This window comes from Mauremys mutica, chromosome 1 (genome assembly GCF_020497125.1).
Source record: "Mauremys mutica isolate MM-2020 ecotype Southern chromosome 1, ASM2049712v1, whole genome shotgun sequence".
In the NCBI taxonomy this organism is placed as follows: domain Eukaryota; kingdom Metazoa; phylum Chordata; order Testudines; family Geoemydidae; genus Mauremys; species Mauremys mutica.
This window is the reverse complement of record NC_059072.1, coordinates 108308893-108335475: the sequence shown is the minus strand read 5'-3', so window position 1 is coordinate 108335475 and position 26583 is coordinate 108308893. Positions and strand designations below refer to the sequence as shown.

Here is a 26583-nt window from a genome sequence, read left to right as displayed (position 1 = left end):
GGCTTAGACTTGCTGGGACCCAGGGGCTGAAGCCGAAGCCCAAGCCCCACTGTCCGGGGCCAAAGCAGAAGCCCAGGACTGGAGCCAAAGCCCAAGGGCTTCAGCTGTCGGTGGCGGGGCTCAGGTTACAGGCCCCCTGCCTGGGACTGAATCCCTTGAGCTTTGGGACCCCCACCCGAGGTGGTGGGGCTTGGGCAGGCTCAGGGTTCAGTCCCCCCTCCTGGGGTCGTGTAGTAATTTTTGTTGTCAGAAGGGGGTTGCGGTGCAATGAAGTTTGAGAACCCCTGCATTAGAGGGTACTTATCAGTAGTGCTGCCCCTAAAGGCAGGTTTCAGTGGATTTGGACAAATGCACTAGTTGGTACATTGTATTCAAAGCAGATGAAACCTTGCTTCTGAACTGGCACCCTCAGTTTAGTATGGATCATCATATGAACATATAAAATCCGTAGTGTGCAAATCAAATGACACTTGTTAATTGCTGTTTAAATTTGATCCCACCATTTTGCCCATGTATTCATTTACCCTCACAACATTCTTCATCTAAGTATGTAAACAAAAGTTGTGTGTCACAGTTCAGGGCAACATCACCTGTCTTCCCCTCCATGGTCCACCAGGGGCACCCACTCTCAGGCTTCCACCTCTCCAGACATTACCTCTGTTTGGTAGAGTCAGAATGCCTAAGCAGGTTTGCTTTGCTTTTCTCCTCCCAGACTATAAACAGCGTAATTACCCAGTTATAAGCAGGGATCCTAGTTTTCCATGATAAAAAAAAAAAAATCTCCAATTGAAAAAAAATTAAAATCTGTGGTTTTCCACTGTGGCAAACCCAGGCCAAATGGCTACAAAGGGGGGGGGAGGGGTAGGAATTAGTCCCAGGGGGGTTAAAAGGCTTCTCCCTATCCATTGAGGAGAGGCAGCTGTGAGACATTAGGTTCAGCTGGAACAAGGGTTACCAGGGAACTAATTTGGTTCAGCTGGCCCCAATTGCTGGTGACCTTTTTAAACCCTCCCTGGCAGGGAAACAGGGGGGGAGTGAGAGAAGCAGAGAAGCTGCCAGCAAATAGGTGCAGCAAGGCTCTGCCCTCTTCCAGCAAGGAAGACTGCACTCTGTCCCCAGAAGGGGAGAAAAACAGCAAGGGGCTGACTGAGAGGAGGATCAGCCAGACCCTGCGTGACTGGGAAGGTTTTTACTTTGCCCAAGCCTGTGTCCCCAAGGCAAAAAGGGACTGAGCCAGCTGGGGAGAAGCAGGTACTTTGCCACACGTGGTGTCAGGAGTGGGATGTGTTAGTGAGTGTGGCTCTGTGGCAAGCCACCTCAGGGCAAGGTAAATCACAAAAAAAATAATAATAATAATAATTAATTTAAAAAAAATGGAGGACGTTGTGAAGGCGCTGTTACAGGCCACTGCAGCCCAGCAAGAGGCTACCAGGGTACAGGCGGCGGCCCAGCAAGAGGCGGTACGTGTCCAACAGGAGACCAACCAGCTGCTGATGAACCAGGCGGCCCAAGATCGAGCCACCCTGAATGAAGTAGTGGACCAGCTGAAAGCCCTGGCCACGCTGACGCACGGGGCCCAGGGGACCCGGCTGCTACGGGCTAGCAACTGTTTACAGAAGATGACTACAGATGACGATATAGAGGCATATCTCCTCGCATTCGAGAGGACGGCACTGCGGGAGGCCTGGCCCCAAGACCAGTGGGCAGGCCTCCTGGCCCCATTCCTGTGTGGGGAGGCCCAGAAGGCCTACTTTGACTTGACCGCAGACGCAGCTATGGATTACCCCCAGCTGAAGGCGGAAATCCTGGCGAGGACAGGCGTGACGCCGGCCATGAGGGCCCAGCGCTTCCATGAGTGGAAATACCGGGACGACAAAGCACCAAGGTCCCAGCTATTTGACCTGATACACCTCGCCCGGAAGTGGCTCCGCCCTGAGACCCATGGGCCAGAGAAGGTAGTGGAAATCCTGGTATTGGACAGGTACATGAGGGGGTTGCCGCCAGACATACGAGGGTGGGTCTGCCAAAATGATCCCTCCTCTTGTGATGAACTAGTTGCTCTCGTAGAGAGACACTTGGCAGCCCAAGAACTTTCTCGGACCACCGAGGAAGGGAGGCGCCAGAATCGGAGACCAGTCTCTGCGCCGAGGCCCCGGTTTGCCCTAACGCCAGGCCGGACAATGGAGAGGAGGAAGGAGGCGGGAGAGCAGCCGGCAGTCCCGGAGAGGCTGGAGGACTGGGGCAGAAAGACTCGGGGGATAAATCCCAGCAGCCCGAAAAATAGGGGGCTGCCCCAAGCGGGGTACCGATGCTATGCTTGTGGCGAATTGGGGCATATTGCTGCCCAATGCCCAAATCTAGGAGAGCCTATGCAGTGTGAACTGGGAGATATAAGGGGGCTATGTGATCTAATAAGTCTGGTTGGGGTTGCGATGGTCCCGCATAGATACACTAGGCCTGTTAAGATGAACGGTATAGAGACCACGGCATTAATTGACTCGGGAAGTGCAGTCACATTAGTCTCGGGGAAGCTGGTCAGGCAGGACCAACTATCCCGGGCCAAACGCTCGGGAATATCCTGTGTGCATGGGGATGTCAACTATTATCCAACCATCCCCGTAAGCATAGAAGTTCTCGGAAACCCCACTAAGTTGACAGTGGGAGTAGTTCCGAAACTCCCGTACCCTGTCCTTATCGGACGAGATTTCCCGGGGTTTGAGGGCCTACTCCCCGGGGACGAGGTAGAAGAAAATAATGACCCTGGGAGCCAAGGCGTGGTCCAGATAGATGACCCTTCCCCAGCCTTCCATGAGTTTAGCCAGGATTTGTTCTCCCCGCCGGGGAAGCCCAGGAAGACTCGGAGGGAACGGAGGGCGGATAAAAGGAGGGGGACGAGGATCCTGACCCGGTACCAGAAGTCTACGCTGGCAGGGGAAAGAAGGGGCTCGGCTGACAGCGGGACTGGGTCGGCCATCCAAAACCCTATCGTTGGGCCTGGTTCCCCAGGGGCTGTCCCCGAGGAGGAGACGGAGGTAGACCCCCCAGAATTTGGTCAAATGGGAACCACACGGGGGAATTTTGGTCAGGATCAGGACAATGATCCCATATACCACAATATTCACAAGGAAGTAGTCGAGGTAAATGGGGTCCCAGTGGAGGGGAGAGTTAAGGGCCCAGGGCCATATTACATGGTTAAGGAAGATCTGCTATATAGAGTAGTCCGGGTCCAAGACCAAGTTATAGAACAACTTGGTCCCCCGAAAGCATCAGAGGGCGGTAGTGGATCTGGCCCACAGTCATCTGTTTGGGGCCCATCTAGGGGTAGATAAGACCCTTGATCGGATCCTACAGAGGTTTTTTTGGCCTGGCATTTATGCGGCCGTCCGGCGATATTGTACCTCCTGTCCGGAATGCCAAATACATGGGCCCCGACCATACTTAAGGGCCCCTTTGGTACCTCTGCCAATTATCGAGGTTCCATTTGAGCGAATAGCTATGGACATTGTAGGGCCATTGGAGAAGTCAGCCCGGGGCCATCAGTACATTCTGGTAGTGCTAGATTATGCCACCCGGTACCCCGAGGCCGTACCCCTACGGAATACCATGTCCAAGACCATAGCCAAAGAATTGGTCCAAATTTTTTCCAGAGTAGGAATACCTAAGGAGATCCTGACAGACCAAGGGACCCCCTTTGTGTCTAAACTGATGAAGGACCTATGTACCATGCTCCATATACGGACCCTTAGAACGTCGGTCTACCATCCCCAGACCGACGGCCTTGTTGAACGTTTTAATAGGACATTGAAAAACATGTTACGGAAAGTGATTAGTCGTGATGGGAAAGACTGGGATGCCCTCCTGCCTTATGTCCTGTTTGCTGTACGGGAGGTTCCTCAGGCTTCCACTGGATTCTCCCCCTTCGAGCTGTTATATGGTCGCCACCCCAGGGGCATACTGGACCTGGCTAAAGAAGACTGGGAAGAACAGCCGAACCTGGGGAGAAACGTTGTAGAACATGTGCTGGAGATGAAAGACAGAATAGCCCGAGTCGCCCCCCTTGTGCGAAGAAGGCCCAAGGGGCACAACGGATGTACTACAATCGTCAAGCGAGGACCCGGAAGTTCCAGGTAGGGGACCGGGTGATGGTGCTCATACCCACAGCGGAGAGCAAGCTCCTGGCCAGGTGGCAGGGGCCATATGAGGTAATAGAGGCTATAGGAGAAGTCGACTATAAGGTCCGACAGCCAGGTCGCCGGAAGCTGGAGCAGATCTACCATATAAATCTGTTGAAACCATGGCAGGATAGAGAAACTCCGGTGGTTGTGCTGGGGGCACCATCCCCTACAAGCAACCAGCCCGACCTGGTGGGAATATCCTCGGAGTTGACTCCGGAACAACGGTCAGAAGTGATCAGCCTGATAGAACGCAACCAGGATGTGTTTTCAGAAAAACCAGGCAGGACGACTGAGGTTCACCATCACATCTTCACAGAGCCCGGGGTGAAGGTGAACATCAAGCCATACCGGATCCCGGAGGCCAAGAGAGAAGAGATTAGGAGAGAGGTCAGGAAGATGCTGGCCTTAGGAGTCATCGAAGAATCTCATAGTCAATGGTCCAGTCCCGTGGTTTTAGTGCCTAAGCCGGACGGCAGTACGAGGTTCTGCAATGACTTCCGCAAACTGAATGAGGTGTCCCGATTCGACGCATACCCTATACCCAGGATAGACGAGCTGATTGACCGATTGGGAAAGGCACGGTTTATGTCTACCCTTGACCTTACCAAGGGCTATTGGCAGATCCCCCTGGCCAAGGCCGACAAGGAGAAGACGGCCTTTGCAACTCCAGAAGGACTATATCAGTACACTGTTCTCCCCTTTGGGTTGCATGGGGCTCCCGCTACCTTCCAATGGCTAATGGACAAACTGTTACGACCCCACGGAAAGTATGCGGCAGCCTATCTCGATGACGTCATTATCTATAGCCCCGACTGGGAGACACACATGGAGAAGGTGGAGGCAGTCCTGGACACCCTGAGGAAGGCAGGACTGACTGCAAATCCGTCCAAATGTTCACTCGGGTTAGCTGAGGCCAAGTACCTGGGGTATGTAGTGGGGAGGGGCGTGGTGAAGCCCCAACTCAACAAGTTGGAAGCTATACAGAAGTGGCCCCGACCACTCCGGAAAAAACAGGTCAGAGCGTTCCTGGGACTAGTGGGGTACTATAGGCGGTTCATTCCCCACTTCGCCACCAGGGCATGCCCATTAACAGACCTAACCAAAGCTCGGGGCCCAGACATAGTAAAATGGTCTGCTGCAGCAGAAGCCGCTTTTGCCGATCTGAGGACGGCCCTTTGCATAGACCCCGTACTAGTAGCTCCGGACTGGGGGAAGGAGTTTATCCTACAAACGGATGCCTCAGAAGTAGGGCTGGGGGCGCTGCTTTCACAAATGGTTGGAGATGACGAACACCCCATCCTCTTCCTCAGTAGGAAGCTCCTACCTAGGGAACGGAAATACGCCATAGTGGAGAAGGAATGCCTGGCAGTAAAGTGGGCCATAGAAAGCCTCCGCTACTATCTACTTGGGCGGCGGTTTACCCTGGTGACGGACCATGCCCCTTTGCAGTGGATGCACCAAAACAAGGACAAAAATGCGAGGGTAACAAGATGGTTTCTGTCGCTTCAACCCTTTCACTTCAAAGTACGACATAGGTCTGGAACCCAACATGGCAATGCAGATGGCCTGTCAAGGGTGCACTGCTTTCCGACCCAAGTAGCCCAACCCTGTAGTGTTGAGCGGGGGGGGGGGGGATATGTGGCAAACCCAGGCCAAATGGCTACAAAGGGGGGGGGTAGGAATTAGTCCCAGGGGGGTTAAAAGGCTTCTCCCTATCCATTGAGGAGAGGCAGCTGTGAGACATTAGGTTCAGCTGGAACAAGGGTTACCAGGGAACTAATTTGGTTCAGCTGGCCCCAATTGCTGGTGACCTTTTTAAACCCTCCCTGGCAGGGAAACGGGGGGGAGTGAGAGAAGCAGAGAAGCTGCCAGCAAATAGGTGCAGCAAGGCTCTGCCCTCTTCCAGCAAGGAAGACTGCACTCTGTCCCCAGAAGGGGAGAAAAACAGCAAGGGGCTGACTGAGTGGAGGATCAGCCAGACCCTGCGTGACTGGGAAGGTTTTTACTTTGCCCAAGCCTGTGTCCCCAAGGCAAAAAGGGACTGAGCCAGCTGGGGAGAAGCAGGTACTTTGCCACACGACGATTAAAATGAAATGCTGAATTTTAGTTTTCCTAGCCACACAGGATGACCAGATGTCCTGATTTTATAGGGACAGTCCCAATTTTGGAGTCTTTTTCTTATATAGGCTTCTATTACCCCCAACCCCCGTCCTGATTTTTTACACTTGCTGTCTGGTCACCCTATAGCCACACTATATATAGGAATCAGCTGAACACAATGTTTTATTGATAGATTTACAAATTTTAAGCAAGTTTGAAGCCTACCAGTGCCATCAATCATTATAATAAAATAAAATTAATAGAATTCCAATTTGTAATCTACAGCCTTGCTGCATACAAGTACAGAACCATTAATATGAAATTTGTCCTTGCCAAACTCAGTGACAGTATCTTTAGGGGTAATTTTTAAAGTTTTCAGTATATTTTCCTAACTTTAATTACTCACATGTAGAGGCTGAAATGAAATTTGAGATGCATTAAAACACAAACCCTATCCATCATTGAGTAACCAGTATATGCCAGAAGCAGTTTATTGAAGTATGTTTAGCTATGTACATTTAAAGTGCATTCAAAAATCAACCACAAGAGGGGGAGATTGCACACACTGAATAAGCGACACTGGTATTTTTAGTAAAATCTAGTTAATAGTTAATATATGTTTTTATTTTTTCACAAAATGTAAAAATTAGAGTCTCTGTAAAAACACAAATTCCGTGTTTTTCTGCCACAAACAGATTTTTTGGATCCCTGGTTATAAAGTACCACAGAGCTTTTTCTAAGCAAGCACATTTTTTCTTAAGGTAAAAGCTTTACAGGAAAAACATATTAAAACAATAAATGAAAGTAGCATGGTGTAAAAAGTTTACCAGAGATCACCCCAACTCAAAAAGGGCTCTGGTAGGAGTCAGTTGTTCAAACCACAACAGGCGGTTTTCTGTGGTTACAAGTCCATAACTTCATTGGCTCAGAACAAGCACTCCTTCATACAGTTTGGGTCTTCAGTGTGCAGAAACTGTGGATAGATAATCAGCCAGAGAATGGGTCCCCTCCTCAGGGCAAAGCTTCAGAAGGTTGGGTCTTTGCATAACTGGAGGTGGTAATTTGCATTCACCTCCCCCCAGGTATTTCCTAGGAACCCCACTTAACTTTGTGGCTAGATGGACCATTAGTCTGACCCAGTATGGCCATTCTTATGTTTGTCTATCATATTGTTAAATATAGTCATAATACTTCCCAAGGTTTATACTGGCCATGTCTCCCCACTAGAGAAGTCACATACAACCCCACAATCATATATAAACTTTGCAATTTTAATACAATGGGCACCAAAGATACATAAACTTAATTCAATAAGATTAAATTTAATTCAATAAGGTTTATGCAAGATATTACTAGAAACTGCTATATCTGTGCCAGTGTGGTGCTAATTGGACAGCAGGACACCGTCAGCATCTGATTTACATGTGCAAGGGCCATTTTGTATGTGCACATTAGGGATGTTACATATGCAGATCACTGCCTGAATTAAATGGAGAGTGCAAATTTGCAAGCTGGGTTTCATCCCCTTTGAAAATCTGTGCCCACACCTGTTTTGTTTATGTTCGTGTAAAGATTTGGCCATGTGTTTTAAGCACTTTTTCTCTTCTTTTAATTTTCAGTCCTAATGTAGCCCTTCCAGAAGAGCAGCCACATTCCAGCTCTCAGTGTGCCCCTCTCAACTGTCTCTCCAAGCCTCCTCCTTATTCCTAATCTTCAGATGCAACATAAGAGAAAAAACAAACAAACAAACGGGAGTGGAGCTCACACAACAAAGGTATAAGTTGCTCCCAAGGATTCAGTAGACAATCCTGCCTTGTTGCTGCATTGATAACTCTGGATTCATATCCAATGTTTTGGCAACCAAGTGTTGGTTGAGAAGAAGAACACAAAGCACAGAGCCCTGCCTGTCAAGAAGACTTTTTATGGTTCCTCTAATTATATTCAAACTTTGCTATCACACCTGAAGTTTAGTGAAATTTGATAAAGTGAGAAAATGTTCCTCCCAGCTGCTTGGCTTTACCTCTGAAATATTGAGAGACTTAAGCCAATATTTAAAAAAAAAAAAAGTTACAAAATCCTATTTTCACATCCTCTACGTTCAGCCATACGAACCAGTTCCGATTTTCTTTTCTGTCATTAAGAGTGTGATATTTATTTTTACTTTATTTGCACCATAATTTTGTGTTTATAAAATGTGGTCCTGGTTTTTGGATTTTGTTTTGTTTTGTTTCTCTTTTTGGTGAGAGTTGTATTTAATTTATTTTATTTTTAAAAGACAACCAGAAATAGCTTAAGTTAAGAATGATTGAGTTGGTATTTAAAAAAAAATGATGATTGTTATCTTGGCCAGAGAGTATGGCCTATTTTTTTTATTGCACAAAAACATTGAAAATGGGGTGAATTGGAATGTTAACAGTGACTTTGTATTTTGCTGCTGCACTGATATTGTTTATGCACTTGTTTTCTAATTTCTATTACACTAGCTGCTGGTTTTGTTCTAGGTCTTCACTGGAAGCTAATTATTAAACCTAAGAAGGAGATTAAAGAATGATGCTTTGATTTTCATTCAGTTATTTGCTTACATTTTAAGTATATTTTTGCATTTCAGACAAGTAGATGAATTGGTGCTTTTTCTGGGGGGTGTGGGGAGGGTTCTGTCTGGTATCTGAGAAAGAAAAGCTAAAACAACGTGAAATAAATTGTTGTGTGTTAATTAAAATCTTCCGGTTTTGTTCCTGCTCCCAAATTGAGGGTACTTGTTTGAGGCCTTACCAGTGAAAGGATAAAGAGTAAGAATGGTGAGGTTATATACATTTAGCATGAGATTTTCTATGGTGAAATACCTCATGCATGTAGGGTTAATGGCTTGGATTGAAATTGGCAGGATTTTACTGTAGTGCATTTTTTCCCTTGCCAAATATTAACAAATACAGAACCTTAGCTCATTGTCAGTTTATGACAAATACTCAGGTGACCTATGGTGCACAGTGTTCCTAGTTCAAGAATCTCTCCTCTAAAGGCTGGATAAAGCTGTGTTGCAGAGTAGTGGATTTTCACAGCAAAATGAAGGATAGCTGAATTTATTTTGCACAGAATCTGACAGCAAGGCGAGTAGCTAAATAAACTGTGGTGTCTTAGCACCTTTGGGCTTCTTATCTGATCATCAAGATGGAAAAATACAAGTACTGCCCAGTCGTTGCTAATTAGCATACTCCTTGCTCTTGGTCAGTGGCCTTAATTTATTTAAAGAAGACAGGCGTTGATATTTCCATGTTTCTGTCTGTTCCTTCTCTGCGGGGTTAATATGATCCACAAGAGGGAAATACAAATACAGCTTACTATTTGCAGCAATTAAAAAAGAAAAATTGGTGCAGATATAGTTGGAATAATTCAATATAACTGAATTTGAGGAAATAAACACAGTCCTCCAATACTAACAGTGCTTACCAAATGTAATAACGTACAGTATATAGGTGGAGGAAAAAATCAGTGGCCAATCAGTGTGCCTAACAATCATTACCATAGTACCAGTAATGAAGGTGCTGTAAATAGAAGTATTCTAATGTAATCAACAATGTACACTATATAACCTTGTCAGAGCCATTGAGCTAATATAACAAAACGTGTAGAATCGGAGGTGGAGAAAAATAGAAACAAATTCATGTAAAAGTCTAATCATACCAACCTAACAACTCTTTGCATTGTTTCTATATACGTTTCCAAGATGTTCACTTCTTGTACTGCATTCACATAACTATTTAGTGCCATACATAACCTACTCTTCTAACAGAAAAGTCTGATAAAACTTGTTTAGCATTATCATGCTGTTTTGGCACTAAGATTAGCTGCTATGTAGATTTTTATTAAAGAACTGTTTTGTCTGGGCAAATGCTGCCTTTAAAAAGCACCTCGGAATACCTGACAATGTTAGATCAGTGTATTATTATTCCTCAGTGGTAGCATCTGTGTCCAACAAAGATAGCTACTGCATATCAGTTAAGTGAGAAAAGAATTAGTATTGCCACATTGTATACAGTTGCTGTAAACTGTATTTAGAATATTATCTCCTGTTTTCATATCCAAACCAGACATCTGTTGAAACTACAAAGAACATTTCTTTCCCTCTAATTTAAAAACAAATTCTAAAAAATCCTATATGGTTTAGTTTCTTTTTATATAGATATGAATCTGTGGAGAAAATACCGTATTTATCGGCGTATAACACGCACTTTTTTCCCCTGAAAATAGGGGGCAAATGATGTGTGCGTGTTATACGCCGATATAACCACCCCAGGCAGAAAAGAAAAGCGCCGCCCCCCCCCAGCGGCGCGGAGCGGCGCCCTAGCCCCTGCCCCACTCCCGAGCAGCGCGGCCCTAGCCCCCCCCCCCAGCGGCCCGAGCCCCCGCCCTCTCCCCCCCCCCAGCGGCGGGGCCTGAGCCCCAAGCCCCGGCCTGCGCGAGCCCCCACCTCCCGAGCGGCGCGGCCCGGCCCTAGCCCCCTCCCGAGCGGCCCGGCCCGAGCTGCCTTAGCCCCCGCGCCCCTCCAGAGCGGCCCGAGACCCCGTCCTCCCTCCCTCCCCCGAGCGGCCCTGGCCCTAGCCCCCGACCCCCTCCCGAGCGGCCCGAGATCCCGTCCCCCCTCCCCCCCGAGCGGCCCTAGCCCCTGCCCCCCTCCCGAGCGGCGTGGCCCGACCCGGCCCGAGCCCCCGCCCCCCTCCCGAGTGGCCCGGCCCGAGCCCCCCTCCCCGCGAACGGCGCGGCCCGCCCGCCGCCCCCTCCCAAGGCGCCGCACCCTGAAATTTTTCCTGAAATTTCCCCCTTAAAATGAAGGTGCGTATTATACGCCTGTGCGTGTTATACGCCGATAAATACGGTACTTGTTTTGAAATATTCATTCAATAATATATTCATTTTTAATTGTGATTTGCAAAGTAAAATTAGCAACTCTGAAAGACTGTAATGGTATGCCTGTTTGGATCAAGAGTTATAGAAGAGTGTTCCATGGATTAGAAATTTTGGTCATGTTTTACAGAAATAAGTAGTTTTTTTTAAAGTTTTGATTCTCCTGTGATGCTTTAATTCCTAATCAATTTATAATTTTTTAAATATAATAAAGCAAGAATACATGCTTGAAATTTAAGAGATCTAGGAAAGAACCAACTTAAATGTAAAAATGACTGTGGTTATTGCATTGTAAGAAATAAAGCTTTGTAGGCCCCAGAGCAGTCTTGCCTCTTTTGTCAGTTCACTGGGGGAAAAAAGTATCTTAAACTTCAGAAAACATAAAGCCTTCTTGGTTAGATGGTAATTAGTGATGTAAAGTTTTACCAAATGTCTGGTAGGAATTGTTTCTGAACACAGAAAATCCAACTTGTTTTTAATGTTGGCAAAATGTTGTATGTAGCCATTTTTAAAAATCATTCCTAACATGTTGCCATCTATCCTGATTTTAAAATGAAGGGAAAAAAAAGAATACATATATTCTTAGAGGCTAGGTATACTTAGAAATGCTGATGTGTATCCCCCACAGCAAAGAAACGCCTTTCAAAAGCTTGTCCAGACTTTCATATTTGAAATGCAGCTATTGTTCATAAAGAGGGCCTTGGAGTCTCTGGTTGTCAGGTAGCCTATAAATGCATGACCGTTTTGTCCTTTTTTCTGACCTTGGGAGAGTTGTTTCCTGATAGAAACAAATGATCCATGTCTGAACAGCCAGTTACTGGAAATTTGTGGAAGGAAAACAAAATAAACAGTGTAAATCAAATTCAAATAAGTGAGAAGAAAGTGAATTAATAGAAAATTGTAAAACAGGGGAGTGGGGAAGAATATATGTTGTACCAGCATCAGAAGGTAACCTTGAGACTTTTATAGAAAGAGAAAATATAGATTATTTCCCATCTCAAATCATGTAAGGGTCTTTGCCTTCCAGACAGAGGCAGCAGGGAGATCCTTTTTAATTGATCTCTGACAGGTTGGCATCTCCATGCATATTCAACCCAAGTAGAATTAATGTAATTATAGCTATACAGTAGGATTAGTAGACTAAAACTGTTTATTATTAAGATAAGGTGGAGAGTTTTAATGCCAAGATTATGCTTCAGGTTTTTTCCTGTTTAAAAATTTGGAGTGTTTTAACCATTTGCCATACATATCTGTAAGCAAAAGGAGGAGGATGTTTTAAAAGATGATAAAGACATCACCAATGAAGGCTGCTAACCTGAAATCATATTAGTATCAGTGTTTACGTAAAGCAGCTAGTTACATGGGGAGCAATCCTGCTTACACCGAATGCAATGCAAGCAGAACTGGGCCCATATTATGCTAGCTACTTTAGAACTTCACCTGGCATCACTGGAGGAATTTTGCCATCAACTTCAGTAGAAATGGACTGAGTGCATAATGAGGTTATAGATTACACAAGCTCTTCAGAGGTCTGTTCTCTTTCTTAAGTGATAGATGTACATCTGTTGGAGCTGCAGTAAATTTGTTTCTTTCTGTACTAAAGAAGTCTTTATTTGAAAATGGCAGGCACTGATGTTTTACATTTGAAGCATGATCATTGCTTTATTTACCTCTTTAAAAATGATAGCCATCAATTTACTTCAGTTTTTCTCCTGCTGTACATGCAGTATGTCTTAAGGAGACATACAGTATTCAGAACTTTTTCCACCATTGATGGTGTTGGGTTTTTTATTTTTTAAATATTCTGTGAAAAAGAAATACACAAAAAAGCAACTAATTGCCTTTAGCCTTAAGGCACAAATGCACCTACATATGCAATATAAAGTTTGTGCATGAGATTCTTTAAATCATGTAGCCTTTTCCATAAGTATGATGATGAAGCTAGAGAATTCTTTTTTCTTGTATGATTCCCTTATTCCCTGTGTCAGAAATGCAAGACGGATGTTACACAGAATCTGTACCTTACATCATAAGCATGGTTTAAATCCTCCTTGCATTTTAATCTTTTTCCTGTGGAGTTCTTGAAAATCCCCCTCTATTAAATCTAAAGTCAACAAAGTGACAAACTGACATGAGATAAAGGAAAATTCCCATATTCTATAAATGTAGTTCATTTGTTGTCAGACTCTGGGTGATGGGGCCTTGGGTTTCAATTACTGTCTTTATATAGAGGTGTTTGTTCTGCTCATCATTATTATGCTGTAATAGAAACAGTGGAGATTACTGTATGGTTTTTCTCAGCATTAGTAAACATGGTTAAACAAATGGTTTTTTTATTAAAACTTGTGTTTGATTTAAAACGTGTGCTGGAGATTAATGAACAAAAGAGGCTGACCCAAATGAACTGGTTTGCTAGCTGGTTCATTTAATCAGCTGTGAAGAAGAAATAAGAAAAATCTAGCTTTTAAAATGGTTACTATTATTGTTATTAATTATTATTATTTATTTGTTTATTATTCACAGGTATGGCTTTGTGCACCATGCCAGTGGGTAAATTAAGTGCATCTCATTAATTATTGCCCTACTAATTTCAAGCCCTATGGTTTGACTGTTAAAGGGTTAATTAACTTGATCCTTTGGGGAAAAAAATGTAAAAAACAAAAAAATCTGATGTTTTGTGACTTTTATAATCTACTGAACATTTCCATTTGCATGGTGATCTGTATCTAACAAACCATACCAATTGCCGTGTTAATTTCCAAATAGTTTTAACATTGGTGATATTTGTGACAAACACAAATTTGTATACTGTATGTTTACTGCTGTTATGACTTGGCTACTCCTATGTTGAATTGAAATTATGTTGTAATGCCTTCCTGGGCTTAAATGATGGAGTGTTTTTGGATGGTGAAGAATACAAAAGTATATGTGCTCATTGACTAAAATATTGAACATGAGAAACTCTTCTTGTTGCTACCTTTTGTTTAAAAGCAAAAAATGGTGAATAATTCTTGGTTCCAAAAATGCATTATTTGTATTTCAAGTTAACATAATCCCCATGTTAACCCTTCCCTGCCATGTTTCTTATATCTATAGATAATCCTAGGTGAATGCCTTGTGAGGGATTCATAAAGTATGTGCTTGTACATATGTAGTATGACGATGCAGTCAAATGGTTAAGAAAAACAATCCAGTGCTGAAGAAATCAATTAAAAGAAGCCAATATACATATAATTATGTTCCCATTAAAATTACAGTGTAATGTATTACTGTCCCAGTAAATAAACTGGCCATTTTTTGTTCATTTAATTCTATGCTCACACTCTCTCTCATTCTCTCCCCTACCTTACTGTCTCTGTAAGTAGTTTGCTGTATGCTTTTTTTTTGGGGGGGGGGGGGCGGGGAGGGGGTGTGTTACTTTCAAAAGTATCAGAATTAATAGAAACAGTACCAGGTTTACAATGGTGCTGTGGTGCTGGGTCCACACTCAGAAGGGGCCCACACCAGCACCCAGATGGTGGCCCTGCTCCTCCCTAAGGCCCCACCCATGCTTGGCCTCTTCTCCCCAAAGCCCTTGCTCCTTGCTCCTTATGGCAGGAAAAACGTAGGAAAGCATAGCCCTCCCACTTTTAAAAATGACGGGGCCCGTCTTCTGGTGTCCCTGTTGCCAGGTGTCCAGTTTTTCGACCAGAAACTCCAGTTGAAAAGTGGATCTGGCAATACACTAAAAGTCCAGTTAGAGGAGTAAACGCAATCAGCTTCCCCGCCAGGAGGGTGGGAAGAGCAGCTACTGCTGCCTGGAGGACTGCAGCTCAGCTGGAGAGAGAGAGAACTGGCTCCCAAGGACCTGGCTCCGGCAGAGAGAGGTAGGTACCGGCTCCGTGCTGCACCCAGGAGGATCCTGTCCACAAACCCACCCCGCTGTGCTCTTGCCCCCGGACCCTGCCTTGCTTGAAGACTGACTCCCCATCCCCCCGGTGTGCTCTTGCCTCCAGTCCCTGCCTTGCTTTGGGGATCAACACCCCACTTCTGCCTCACTGTGCCCTTGTCCCCAGCCCCTGCCTCACTCGGGGGACCCCTGCCATGCTTGTCCCTGGCTCCTGCCTCATTCTGGGAACCAACCTGGGCAGCCCCCTGCTAGCCTAGCCCTGGGCTCCCCCACAGCTCTGCTAGTACCCCTCACTCCTGATCCGCAGCCCCCTGCCAACCCAGCCCTGAGCTCCCCCCCAGAAATTAAGGAATAGTGATATATGAAGGCAAAAAATAAACTCCACCCTCTTCAGCCCAGTGAAAAGAGCATTAGACATGACTTTTCTATTGTTGTTACTGGAAGTTGTGCATTTTATTCTCTGTACAAATATTGAAATCTCAAGGATTTTAATTCTAATCCTGCTCTGGTATATATACAATATATTGCTTTATTTTATAATTTTTTTATTATGTAGAGTTTGTTACCATGTCCAGAAGTCTTTGATTTTTGGATGCCAAAGAAATTAACCATTACTCTTATTTATCAGATTAAGACATTAATTTAGTAATAAATGTAATTAAGATCTGGCTTTAGAAGGTGCCATGCACTGAGTGGTCAAAAACTGTATGGGGTTATGAAGGACCAAACTACGCTTATTTATGGGGGAAAGTTTCATGCGTGTTTATGCCTGTATTTCCTGGAAGTGGATAGTTGGTCCATGTGATTAAGTTTTCTTCTTTGGGTACGTCTACACTACGGGACTATTCCGAATTTGCATAAACCGGTTTTGTAAAACAGATTTTATAAAATCGAGTGCGCGCGGCCACACTAAACACATTAAATCGGTGGTGTGCGTCCATGGTCCGAGGCTAGCGTCGATTTCTGGAGTGTTGCACTGTGGGTAGCTATTCCCTAGCTATCCCATAGTTCCCGCAGCCTCCCCCGCCCCTTGGAACTTCCGGGTTGAGATCCCAGTGCCTGATGGGGCAAAAATCATTGTCGCGGGTGGTTCTGGGTAAATGTCGTCAGTCACTCCTTCGTCTGGGAAAGCAACGGCAGACAAGCATTTCGCGCCTTTTTCCCCTGGATTGCCCTGGCAGATGCCATAGCATGGCAATCATGGAGCTTTTTTTGCCGTTTGTGACTCTCACCGTATGTGTACTAGATGCCGCTCACAGAGGCGATTCAGCAGCGCTACACAGAAGCATGCTTTTGCTTTTGCATGACAGCAGAGATGGTTACTAGCCATATTGCACCATCCAAACCCTTCCATAAATTGGAACTGAGGATGATCATGGCTACCAGTCCTTTTGTACCATTTGCTGCTAGTGCCCCTGGTCAATCAGCCAGGGGCGCAAAAGCCAAGAGTGGTTACTAGCCATATTGTACCTTCCATCGTTTTGTACCATTGGCTGCTGTCATAAGTGCCCCTGGCCGATCAGCCAGGGGCGCAAAAGCAAAAATTGGGAATGACTCCCTGAGTCAATCCCTCCTTTTTGGTATAAAAAAATAGAATCAGTGCTGCCTAATATAGGCAAGTGTGCTAGAGAACCACCTGCTCTGTGTCAGAGCCCGCAGAAATTATTATCTGTATGCTATTCACAGGGGGTGCTCCTGTAACAACCCCACCTGTTGATTCCGTTCTTCCCCCAGCCTTTCTTGGCTACCGTAGCATTGTCCCCCCACTTGTGTGATGAATTAATAAAGAATGCAGGAATAAGACACACTGACTTGTTAGTGAGAAATGAGTGGAAGGCAGCCTCCAGCTGCTATGATAGTCCAGACAGGACATTAAGCAGTGTGTAGGAGAGAAGCCCAGCATCCCACTGCTAGTCCAGGGGCAACTGAATCTTTTCTTTACACATGAAGGGTGGGGGCTGATGGAGCTCAGCCCCCTGTTGCTATGATGAGGATGGTTACCAGCCATATTGCACCATCCATCCACCAGAAAAAATTAGGGCCAATAGGCTGATGACGAGGACGGTTACCAGTCCTTTTGTACCATCAGCTGAGGCTGATGATGAGGATGGATTTCCATCTTTTTGCACGATCAGCTTATGCTGATGATGAGGATGGATTTCCATCGTATTGTACCATCAGCCGCCCATGACGGGGGGGGAGCAAGGATGTTGGTGTTGAGTGCTGCACTATCGCGTCTATCTGCAGCATTCAGTAAAGATAGGGTGACATGTAAAAGAGTCAGAGGATTGTTTTACCTTTCGCTTCTGGGGGTGGGTGGGGGGTGGGTGAGTAGATTGCCGAGCTATGCCCTGACCCGCAGACACTGTGTTTGACCCTAGAAGCATTTGGAGCTCAGCCAAGAATGCAAATAATTTTAGGAGGCTGCAGGAACTGTGGGATAGCTTCAGTCCTCCAGTCCATGCGCATCCATTTGATTCTTTGGCTTTCCGTTACGCTTGTCACGCTGCAGTGCGCTGAGTCCCTGCTCTGGCGTCTGTCTGGAGATTTTTAAAAAAGGATTCTGAATTTCATCTTCTGTAACGGAGCGCTGATAGAACGGATAGAACGGATTTGCCTGCCCTTACAGCGATCACATCCGCATGGTCCATGCGGGAGCTCTTTTTTTTATTTTGATTTCGGACTGCATCGCCACCCGTGCTGATCGGAGCTCCACGCTGGGCAAACAGGAAATATTCAAAAGTTCGCGGGGCTTTTCCTGTTTACCTGACCACTGCATCCGAGTTCAGATTGCGGTCCAGAGCGGTCACTGGTGCACTGTGGGATAGCTCCCGGAGGCCAATACCGTCGATCAGCGTCCACACTAACCCTAATCCGATATGTTAATACCGATACTAGCGTTACTCCTCTCGTTAGGGAGGAGTACAGAAACCGGTTTAAAGAGCCATTAAAATCGATATAAGGTGCCTCCTAGTGTGGACGGTTTTGGCGTTAAATCGGTTTTATGCTCCTAAAACCGATTTAAACGCCTAGTGTAGACCAGGCCTTTGTCAGAAAGGAAGCATATGGCCATATAAAGGCAAAGCATGCAGTGACTTCATTCACTTTGCTTAAACCCCTGGGAGAGATGGGAGGGAGCCTCGGGAGGTGGAGTGGATGGAGCGATGGGAAAGGGGGAGGAGGGAGAGCAGCGAATGGCAGGTCCTGGCTGGGAGGGGGAAGAGGTGGGGCAGGGGGAGGTTCTGGTGGTCCTGCTTAGTGTCCCATGGGGGCCCACAAATATATTTGGCTCTGGGCCCACAAAACTTTAGTCCGGCCCTGAATAGAAACGGTTTGCTGTTTCCTTTTACTGAAATTGAGGCAGACACCGGAGTAAGGACCAAATCCATTTATAGTGTTTCCAGAAATTCGTATAATCTCTGAATTACACCAATATCTGCAGAGGGTCTTCATCCTGTGGAGCTCTGTAAAATGCAAATCTCTGGCCTCAAGCAATGTGCAAGCAAAGGAAGAGCTGAAGTCAGCAGAAAATGGGGTTAGGAATGCTGTGCAGCAAACCATACCTGTACATCAAAGCAAGAAGCATCTTGCAAAGCTAGAAACATTTTCCCCTTGCAGAAGTCTGAGTAGGATCCGGCAGCAAGGGGGGGTCAAAATCCTTCCCAAACAGCCAATCACTCTGTATTCTGCTGATAGGAAGGTGTTCCCCATCGCAATGCTGATGAGCCTCATTGGCAGCCGGATGAGAGAGAAACTGTAGAAGGGATTGATTTGCCTACCAGGCTTGGCCTGCATGACAGCTGAAGTAACCCTTTTCTCCCTGGCACTTTGGGGACAGGTGGAAGTAAGGCTGTATTTGTTTTGACCAGAGTGGCAGGGTCCTTTCTATAGTAAAAGGATCTGTTTGTGTCTGTGGAGATAAATGCAGCCAGCAGCCTGAGAACTGTTGCTTGTCTGATATCCTTCCCACTTACCTGTCCTCTTTCTTTGCCCTGCTGGGTAAAGGTAGAGAGGTCACCACTCACCAACCCTTCTGTATTCATTACAAGCAGTGCTGCTGCTGCCTTCAGTTAAGGTTGCCTAAGAGTAATTTTGCATTATAATAACTACCAAATTTATACTAGTTGGGCTGAAACGTTCCATGATGGCTGTCCATGATGAATTTTTATTTTATTTTGTTTTATTTTTAAGTTTCAGCTAAGGTGGCTTACCTGTTTACAAGGTTAGAGAAAAAAACCCTTTTTGCCCCTTTTTTTAAAAAAAAAAATCTTTTACAGTTTCATTAAGAAGCCCTAGTGCTTCCACGATGTGGAACAGGGACTTGAAGTTTGGCAGGCTGAGTCATGCCTCGTGTGAGGATTGGAACTTTTTGCTTTCCCCATAAAAATCTGCCCAAACTTTTCTAATATTATAAGCTTCCGGAGAGAGAGAAAAGGAACTAAAACCCACTGTTTGCACATGCTTAGCAGATTCTGTTTCCACTGAAGATTCCTCACAGCGTCTATGTGCTCACCAGACTGAGGGTCTTCCCAGGGCTGCACAAGGACAGCAGGATTTTTCCTGCAATCACTCATCCTCACTCCCATTGTGACACCAGCCACCAAAACTAAGCAGAGACAATTCTTCTTGGGCCCTCAATAACCCTACTGCTGGTGGAGGAAACAACCGCTTTTGTTGGAATACAGAGGAGTGTGAAGCAGGCAGAGGTTGGTAGGACTATAGAGCAGACAGAGGGAAACAGGTGCAGGGAAACAGAAACGGGCTGAGAATGATCAGAGTAGTGGAAGAGAAAGGTTGCCCTCATGGTAAGGTATCTGAATGCCATGCTGAAGAACTGGATTCTATCTCTGCCTCTGTCACAGAGTTCCTGGGTGAATTCTGGGCAAATCACGTAAGCCCAGATCTTTGCGAGGGGGAGGGACACTAATTGTGTGTTCCTTATTTTCTGGACACCTGATCTGAGATACATGCAGCCAGATTTACAGAAGTGCTGAGCAGCACTCCCAGCTGCAACGGATGTCAAAGGGAACAATGCTTTGAACATGTAAACTATGATAAAAATCTTAAGTATTTTGAAAAATCAGGCCCCAGGCCTCTCAAGTTGAGCACCCAAAATAGCAGATAGTTTTGACAATGCTGACCTTAACTTCTCTGAGGGTATCTTCATTCAACATCTTTCATGTGTGTCCCACACCACCACCACCACCTCTTTGAGTCATCTCAAAGTTACCAGCCATTCCTTTTCTCTAGTAGAAGGCTGGCACTGAAAGATCTGTTTATCTACCTGAACTGTCCATCACAGGCAGCAGCAGGAAAGCTTCCCCGAATGCGTGATGAAAGACATTGGCAAGATCGTGTAAGAGGCGGCTTGAAGCAATGACAAACTAATTCTATCTACAGCCACATTCAGTCCTTAGTCTCTCTGCTGAAGCATGGGAATGCATTTTGTGATGTAAACATGCACTAAGTACTGTTACATACAGTGTGTGCCAATAATGTCAAGGTAATAACCCTTTTCTCTCCCTGCTTACACCCTTCAGAAACAATCCAGAATTTTAACCAGGGTTATATAATCAATAGATAATATATGTGAGGAAAGAAGTGCATATAACCACTGCTCAACCATTCTGTAAGGATAGCATTATGGAAACATACTGTTACAGGGAATATTAATAGACCAGTTTTGGCTTATTTGCAACTAAAGCATTATATTAAATCCCATGTAGAAAGCTAAGGTTTCAGGAGACCATTAATAAGAATAGAAACACTAAATACAGGAAAAATCATCTCAAAGAACCTGAGCTCCACATAACATAATAGTTATTTCTGGATCTGGAAGATAAAACTACCTTGATGGAAAAATGGGGAAAGGATCTAAAACCAAACATCACTTTGAAAAATAGCTGGAGGAAGCCAAAACCACATTTGCTTGGGTAACTATTAAAAATAAAGTATGTCTGTTAATGGGAGGTGGGGTGTGTGCTCTGAGGGGAGATAAAAGCCCTCAATTTGCCCCAGGATCAGGGAGATGCTACTTCTCCCCCACTGAACTGAGCCCAACTGCTATTAAGTGGTGTTGATGATTGAGGTCACCGTCACTGTAGGCTATTCACTGGTTCGAGAACCTGAAGTCCACCAGCATGTGTGTCAGTTTCACACACCATCCTCAACTGCTAGATATTGCATTTGCTTTCTGATTTAACTGATATGTATGTAAAATCTCTTTCTACTCACATGGCTCTCTACGGCCCACCCTGCAGATACTCTGTGCGGAGGACTTCTGCTGCCATCAGAGGTTTTTCATATGGAATATGCAACAGAGAGCATGAGATCAGAGATGTCTGGTCTGATCAGTAAATCTAGTCCAGCGGTTCTCAAACTGTGGGTTGGGACCCCCAAAGTGGGTTGTGACCAGGGCTGGCGCTTCCATTAGGCGATCCTAGGCGGTCGCCTAGGGCGCCAGGATTCGGGGGGCGGGAGCTTCCGGTTCTGCTCCCATCGCGCCGCCGAAGGAGGACCTTCTGCCGATGTGCCGCGGGAAACAGCGGCAGGCAATTGAGCAGCTCAATGACTGCTGCTGTGACCTGCGGCATTTCGGCAGAGAGTCCTTCTTCGGCGGCGCGACGGGAGTGGAACCAGGAGCTCCCGCGCGCCCAGTGGGGAGCGCACAAAATGCCGCCCCCCGAATTCTGCCTAGGGCGCCAGAAACCCTGGTGCCGCTCCTGGTTGTGACCCTGTTTTAATGGGGTCACCAGGGCTAGCTTAGACTTGCTGGGGCTCGGGGCCAAAGCCCAAGGGCTTCAGCCCTGGGCAGCCGGGCTCAGGTTACAGGCCCCCTGCCTGGGGAGGTGGGGCTTTGGCTTTGCCCTCCACCTGCAGGTGGCAGGACTTAGGCAGGCGCAGACTTCAGTCCCCCCTTCTGGGGTCCTGTAGTAATTTTTGTTGTCTGAAAGGGGTCACGGTGCAATGAAGTTTGAGAAACCCTGATCTAGTCTCCCTTTTGCTATATCTACTTTTGCTCTGTATAGTTCCCCTTGGCAGGTCAGATTGTTGGTTCCACAGCATTCTGTTCAAAGGTCAGAATATGTGACCAATGTGACACCCAAATCTCTTAGCAGGATTTGGCTTGGCCGGCTACATATTTGACTATGGATTTTGTATATGGAGGATTCCATTTTGTTTTACTATATATTGTTTGGGATCGTCACTCCCCAAAAATAAATAGTTATAAACGGGGTTTTTTTTTGTTTTTTGTTTTTTGTTTTTAAATAAGAGACACCTGACAGGCCTGATATTACGTTGTAGGAAACTCACTGGCCAGCCAGCCAAACGAATGCCCTGACGTAATGATTTGTGATGTACAGCCTACAAATCTGCAATCTCTAAGGGGTGAAGAAAAAGGTTCTTTGTGCTGTAAGAATTTGTAAAACTTGATATTAAAGAATTACCAATATTATCCTCTTTGGTATTGCTGCGACATAGGGACTTAAATATTCAAAAGTGGCCAGTGATTTGGGGTCTCTCATTTTTTGGGCTGCAAGCATTTCCATGATCCACATTGAGATTCTTAGACACACTGCAACCTTTAGAGTGGTCATTTTTATTTTAGTTCCTGAAGTGTTGGCTGTGGTTTTGTTTTTTTAACTAGGACAAGTTTTGATTTGTTTTGTTCTAACTCTGAGATACCTTAATGGGGTATTTTCAGAAAATGCTCAGCAGCTATCTGGCTCTTAAAAATCACGCCCCTGTAAAGTGCTGAGCTGGGATCCAGACAAATCACCAGTTGCTTTGGAAAATTTAGGGTAGAGCGATGACTGGTTTATACATAGTGAGGTGTTCGATGGGCCCTCAGGATCCCTTATTAAAATTGCACCTATAGCTAGACAGGATGTGAGGGTGACTTATTCCTTATATTTATTCCTCCATCCCTTATTCCAATGGAGGCACTCCCTCTCTGGATACTGCTGAGTCATCCCTAGCTGAGATTACAGTCTAGATTTTTATATAGCTGCTATCACTGTGTTATCTGAGCATGTGACAGTCTCACACACTCCTCTTTTCAAATTACTCAAGCGGAACTCTGTCTATCAGCACTATGCTCTGCATATTTTCCATAAAGAAACATATACATTTCCAGCAAAGAGTACTAATGTATGTTTGGTTGACAAGCAGTGCGGCCTTGCCTCACCATTGGACATGAATGTATAGTTGTTTAAATGGGAACATAAACATGCTCATAAGTGGTATATCACAAGTCAAGAGAAAAAAAAATTGATGGGAGCCCTCCCCCTTAAGTTTCATTCTGGGATATCATCCTGATATCTGGAAGTTACCTGCTAACAAGGCAGCATGGGGCCAACATGCAGCTTTGGTCACTAAAAAAATAATCCTGCAAAAATGGAAAAGTCAATCCCCACCAAATACTGATGCCTAGGTCAGTTATATGGCTGTTCCAGATGGGCTCTCCACAGAAAGGGAATGCCTGAAACATTCAAAGCAATCTGGGCTGACTTGAGAGATCTATAATGAATGTAGACCCTGAAGATGGATATGTCACTTCCCCTTCCCTCCCTTTGTCCTAACTCTCTTCATTTACTTTGGATATTATGATGAATCTGGTAGTTTAGTTATTGTATCTGGACAAATTAATAAAAATGATAAATAAATATATAAAAATATCTGGTGGGGTGACCTGCTGGCATGTGACAAGCTAAGGCCCATTTCTAATACAGACACGGAGAAATCTTTGAGGAAGTGGCATCAGAAATAAGTTGTGATGGTGGAGGGGCAGTTTGTGGGGAAAGGACAGTCTGCCTGGTGAGGAGGATCTGTTTGGGGATGGAAAGGTGGGGAGGGGATTGGAATCCTGGAGTATGGGAGAGCTCCTCCAAACTGCTGCCTAAAAGGTTTGCTGGCACAGATTGGTCATTATTTCTTCTCACTTGCCCCGGACTTCTTTGAGCTCTCTCAAACAGGGATCTATCTGTTCTCACCAGGTGGTTGGATTACCCAGGCTCTCAATACCCATATCAGACAGGTTTCACTTGATCTAAGTGCTTCCCAACCCAATGAGTGCTAGTGTGTGGGTACACTGTACCCGGTACAGGCATGTTCATGCATGCTTATTCTGGCTTCTCTAGAGAAGCCAGCGCATCAGCAGAGAAAGGAACAGGCGAGTCCAGGAAGCAGAACATAAATCAGAAGGAACGGAAGCCGATGCTGTCTCAGGCGCCTGCTTCTCCCTCCTGCGGGTGGGAACTTTGCGGAGTTGTAGCCGGGAGGAAGGAGACAAGTGTGTTTTTGTGTCTTGGTGCTAGTGGAAGGGCGGTCTGGAGACCAGCGGAGTCTGAAAGTTAGCAGACACCGAATCAAGGGCAGTTGTGTTTACTAGCTGGAGGATCAAAGGGTTTACCTGGGCAGGGTGTGTGCCGCGGCACTGCAGCTGCAGCAACACTGGGCTAGTGGTGCAGGAAAGGAGACGGGGGCGGAGAGTTCAAGGCAGGTACTGAGAGACTGGCGGTTGCCCGAGTGCATCAAAAAGTTGGGGGCGGGGAGGATCCGACGAGGGGTGTGGAGGACGCGGGAGGGGGCAAGCGGAGCAGCTAGAGGAGAGCCAGGGGCCGCCACCGAGAAGTTGCTGGCGGAGGGGGAGGAGCTGCGGAGTTTGCATTGCGGCGCGGCTGCCTCCCAGGGGGAGGGCGCTGGGCGCAGGCAGGACTCACCTGGCAGGTGCGGGAGGGAGGAGGAGTTACAAAGCCAGGGCGGTGCTGCGTTCGCTGGGCTGGTGCAGGGGACGCCTGGAGCCAAGCGCCCGAGGTAGCTGCGGTGCAGGGAGCGGGCGCGCTTTGCCGGGGAGGGTCCCTGCGCCGCTGGCTTCCTGCCAGCCCGGCCTCCGCAGCGCTCCAGGACCGCGGGCTGCTCGCCTCGGCTGCCGGCCCCGAGCCCAGCGCCAGGGCAGCAGCAGCCCCTCTGCGCTAGCCCGAGCGCGGGCCGGCGCGATGCGAGCCCTGCCGGGCCCGGGGCGCTGAGCAGCCAGGGCGCGCGAGCTGCCGCCTCCTCGCGCCGGCAGCATGAGCGGGGCGGAGAGCGCGAACTTCAGGCGGATGGCGATCCGGAGGAAATCCAGCCCGACCCTGCACAGCTCGGCCCTGGTCTTTGCTGGCCCCCCTGGAGGAGGCAGGCTCTGCCCACCGCCGGGAGAGGGGGCTCGGAAGGAAGCAGCAGGTAACAACCCCCGCGCGCCTCCCCTTTTCTCCCCCAGCGCTGAGCCTGGCCCGCCGGCCTGGCTCTCTCCTCCTGTCCGGCTTCTCCCTCCGCACTGACTGGCTGAGGTCCGCAATGTCTCATTGAGTGCAAGCAGGGTGCCTTTTTATTCTGTTTGTACAGCGCCTAGCACAATGGGGTTCAAGACTAGGGCTCCGAAGGGCTAGGGTCATACCAAGAACTGATAAAAATGGAAAAACACAAGCAACATCCTTCACCAAATGGCAAGACTTCAGAATGGCTCTGACATTACAGGGGCTAATGAATTCCTCCTGGTGAAGCTGGAATTTTGACCCTTGGGTCAATAATAGCCTAATACAATAATACCTTTTTAAAATGTTTTTATCTTGTCATGACTAACATTGTAGGGTGTTAATAACTTTTCACTCTGGTTTTGGTGGTGGTTTGCTCTGTTTAGGCAATGAAAGTAGATTAGGTATTTTCTCTCTGGAGATTAGCACAGGGATGTTTTGTTGGCTTTAAAAATTCTCTTTGGGGTAAAAAAAGTCTTAGGCGTGTTGTTGGTTGTTTTCCAAAAGTGCTTGTTTCTGCAAGAACTAATTTTTGAGGTTCAAAATTGTGTTGTCTGAGCCTTTTAATCCTCAATGTGAGAGACTTGGCAGGTCCTGCTTAGTGAGTCTGTACAGAAGTGTCTGGTTTGGAACTGAGAAAAGACTATGGACAAAATAGCACCATCATACGATGTAGCTATGCTCCATGTGTGCATTCAGTGTTGTCTCTGACTTTTTTAATGACACACTTTTTTTTGGATTCTCTGTTGGCTCTGCAGAGCTAACATGGCTATAACAAAATGATCTGGGGATTCTGTTTCATCTCATTCCTCCTGAAGAGGCTTATTTATTAAATTTCCATCAGTCACACCTGTGCAGTTAAGGGATGGGGAGGAGGGTGTTACACAGGCGTCACTTAAAGCCTGCAGAACCTTTATTACTGGTGGTGATTTGCGGGGGATAGAAGGGAGACACCTTGGCTCCGAGAGCCCGGTCTGAATGTGCTGGGCTTGCAGGTTGGAAAAATACTTCCTTTTTACTTGTATATTGAGCACATCTAACATGGAAACTGTAGAAGCAGTAAACATGGGACTCCATCCTTGGTGATATTTTCCCTATGTCTCATGCCTCAGAGCGCTACTCCTTATAAGAAAGGAAGAAATTCACCTGTTGTGGATAAGCAACAAACTCTGTATGTTAATTTGCTGTTTGACACAGATTCAGGCTTGAAATGCCAGCTGCC

The 26583-nt window shown here is 46.3% G+C and overlaps 2 protein-coding genes across 11 annotated transcripts in view; both read left to right on the top strand.

Moving 5' to 3' along the window:
- Positions 1 to 10472, top strand: part of BICD1 (BICD cargo adaptor 1) — a 303349-nt gene extending 292877 nt beyond the window's left edge. For all 10 annotated transcript variants that reach the window (XM_044990237.1, XM_044990185.1, XM_044990269.1 and 7 more), the window contains one exon: positions 7895 to 10472. In XM_044990237.1, the coding sequence (XP_044846172.1) occupies positions 7895 to 7985 (91 nt within the window). In that variant the 3' untranslated portion in view covers positions 7986 to 10472. The remainder of the gene's footprint in view (positions 1 to 7894) is intronic.
- Positions 10473 to 24765: 14293 nt separating this feature from the next.
- The window catches only part of FGD4 (FYVE, RhoGEF and PH domain containing 4), a 205445-nt gene continuing 203627 nt past the window's right edge, over positions 24766 to 26583 (top strand). The window contains exon 1 of the mRNA XM_044990282.1: positions 24766 to 25290. Coding sequence (XP_044846217.1) covers positions 25137 to 25290 — 154 coding nt within the window. The 5' untranslated portion in view covers positions 24766 to 25136. The remainder of the gene's footprint in view (positions 25291 to 26583) is intronic.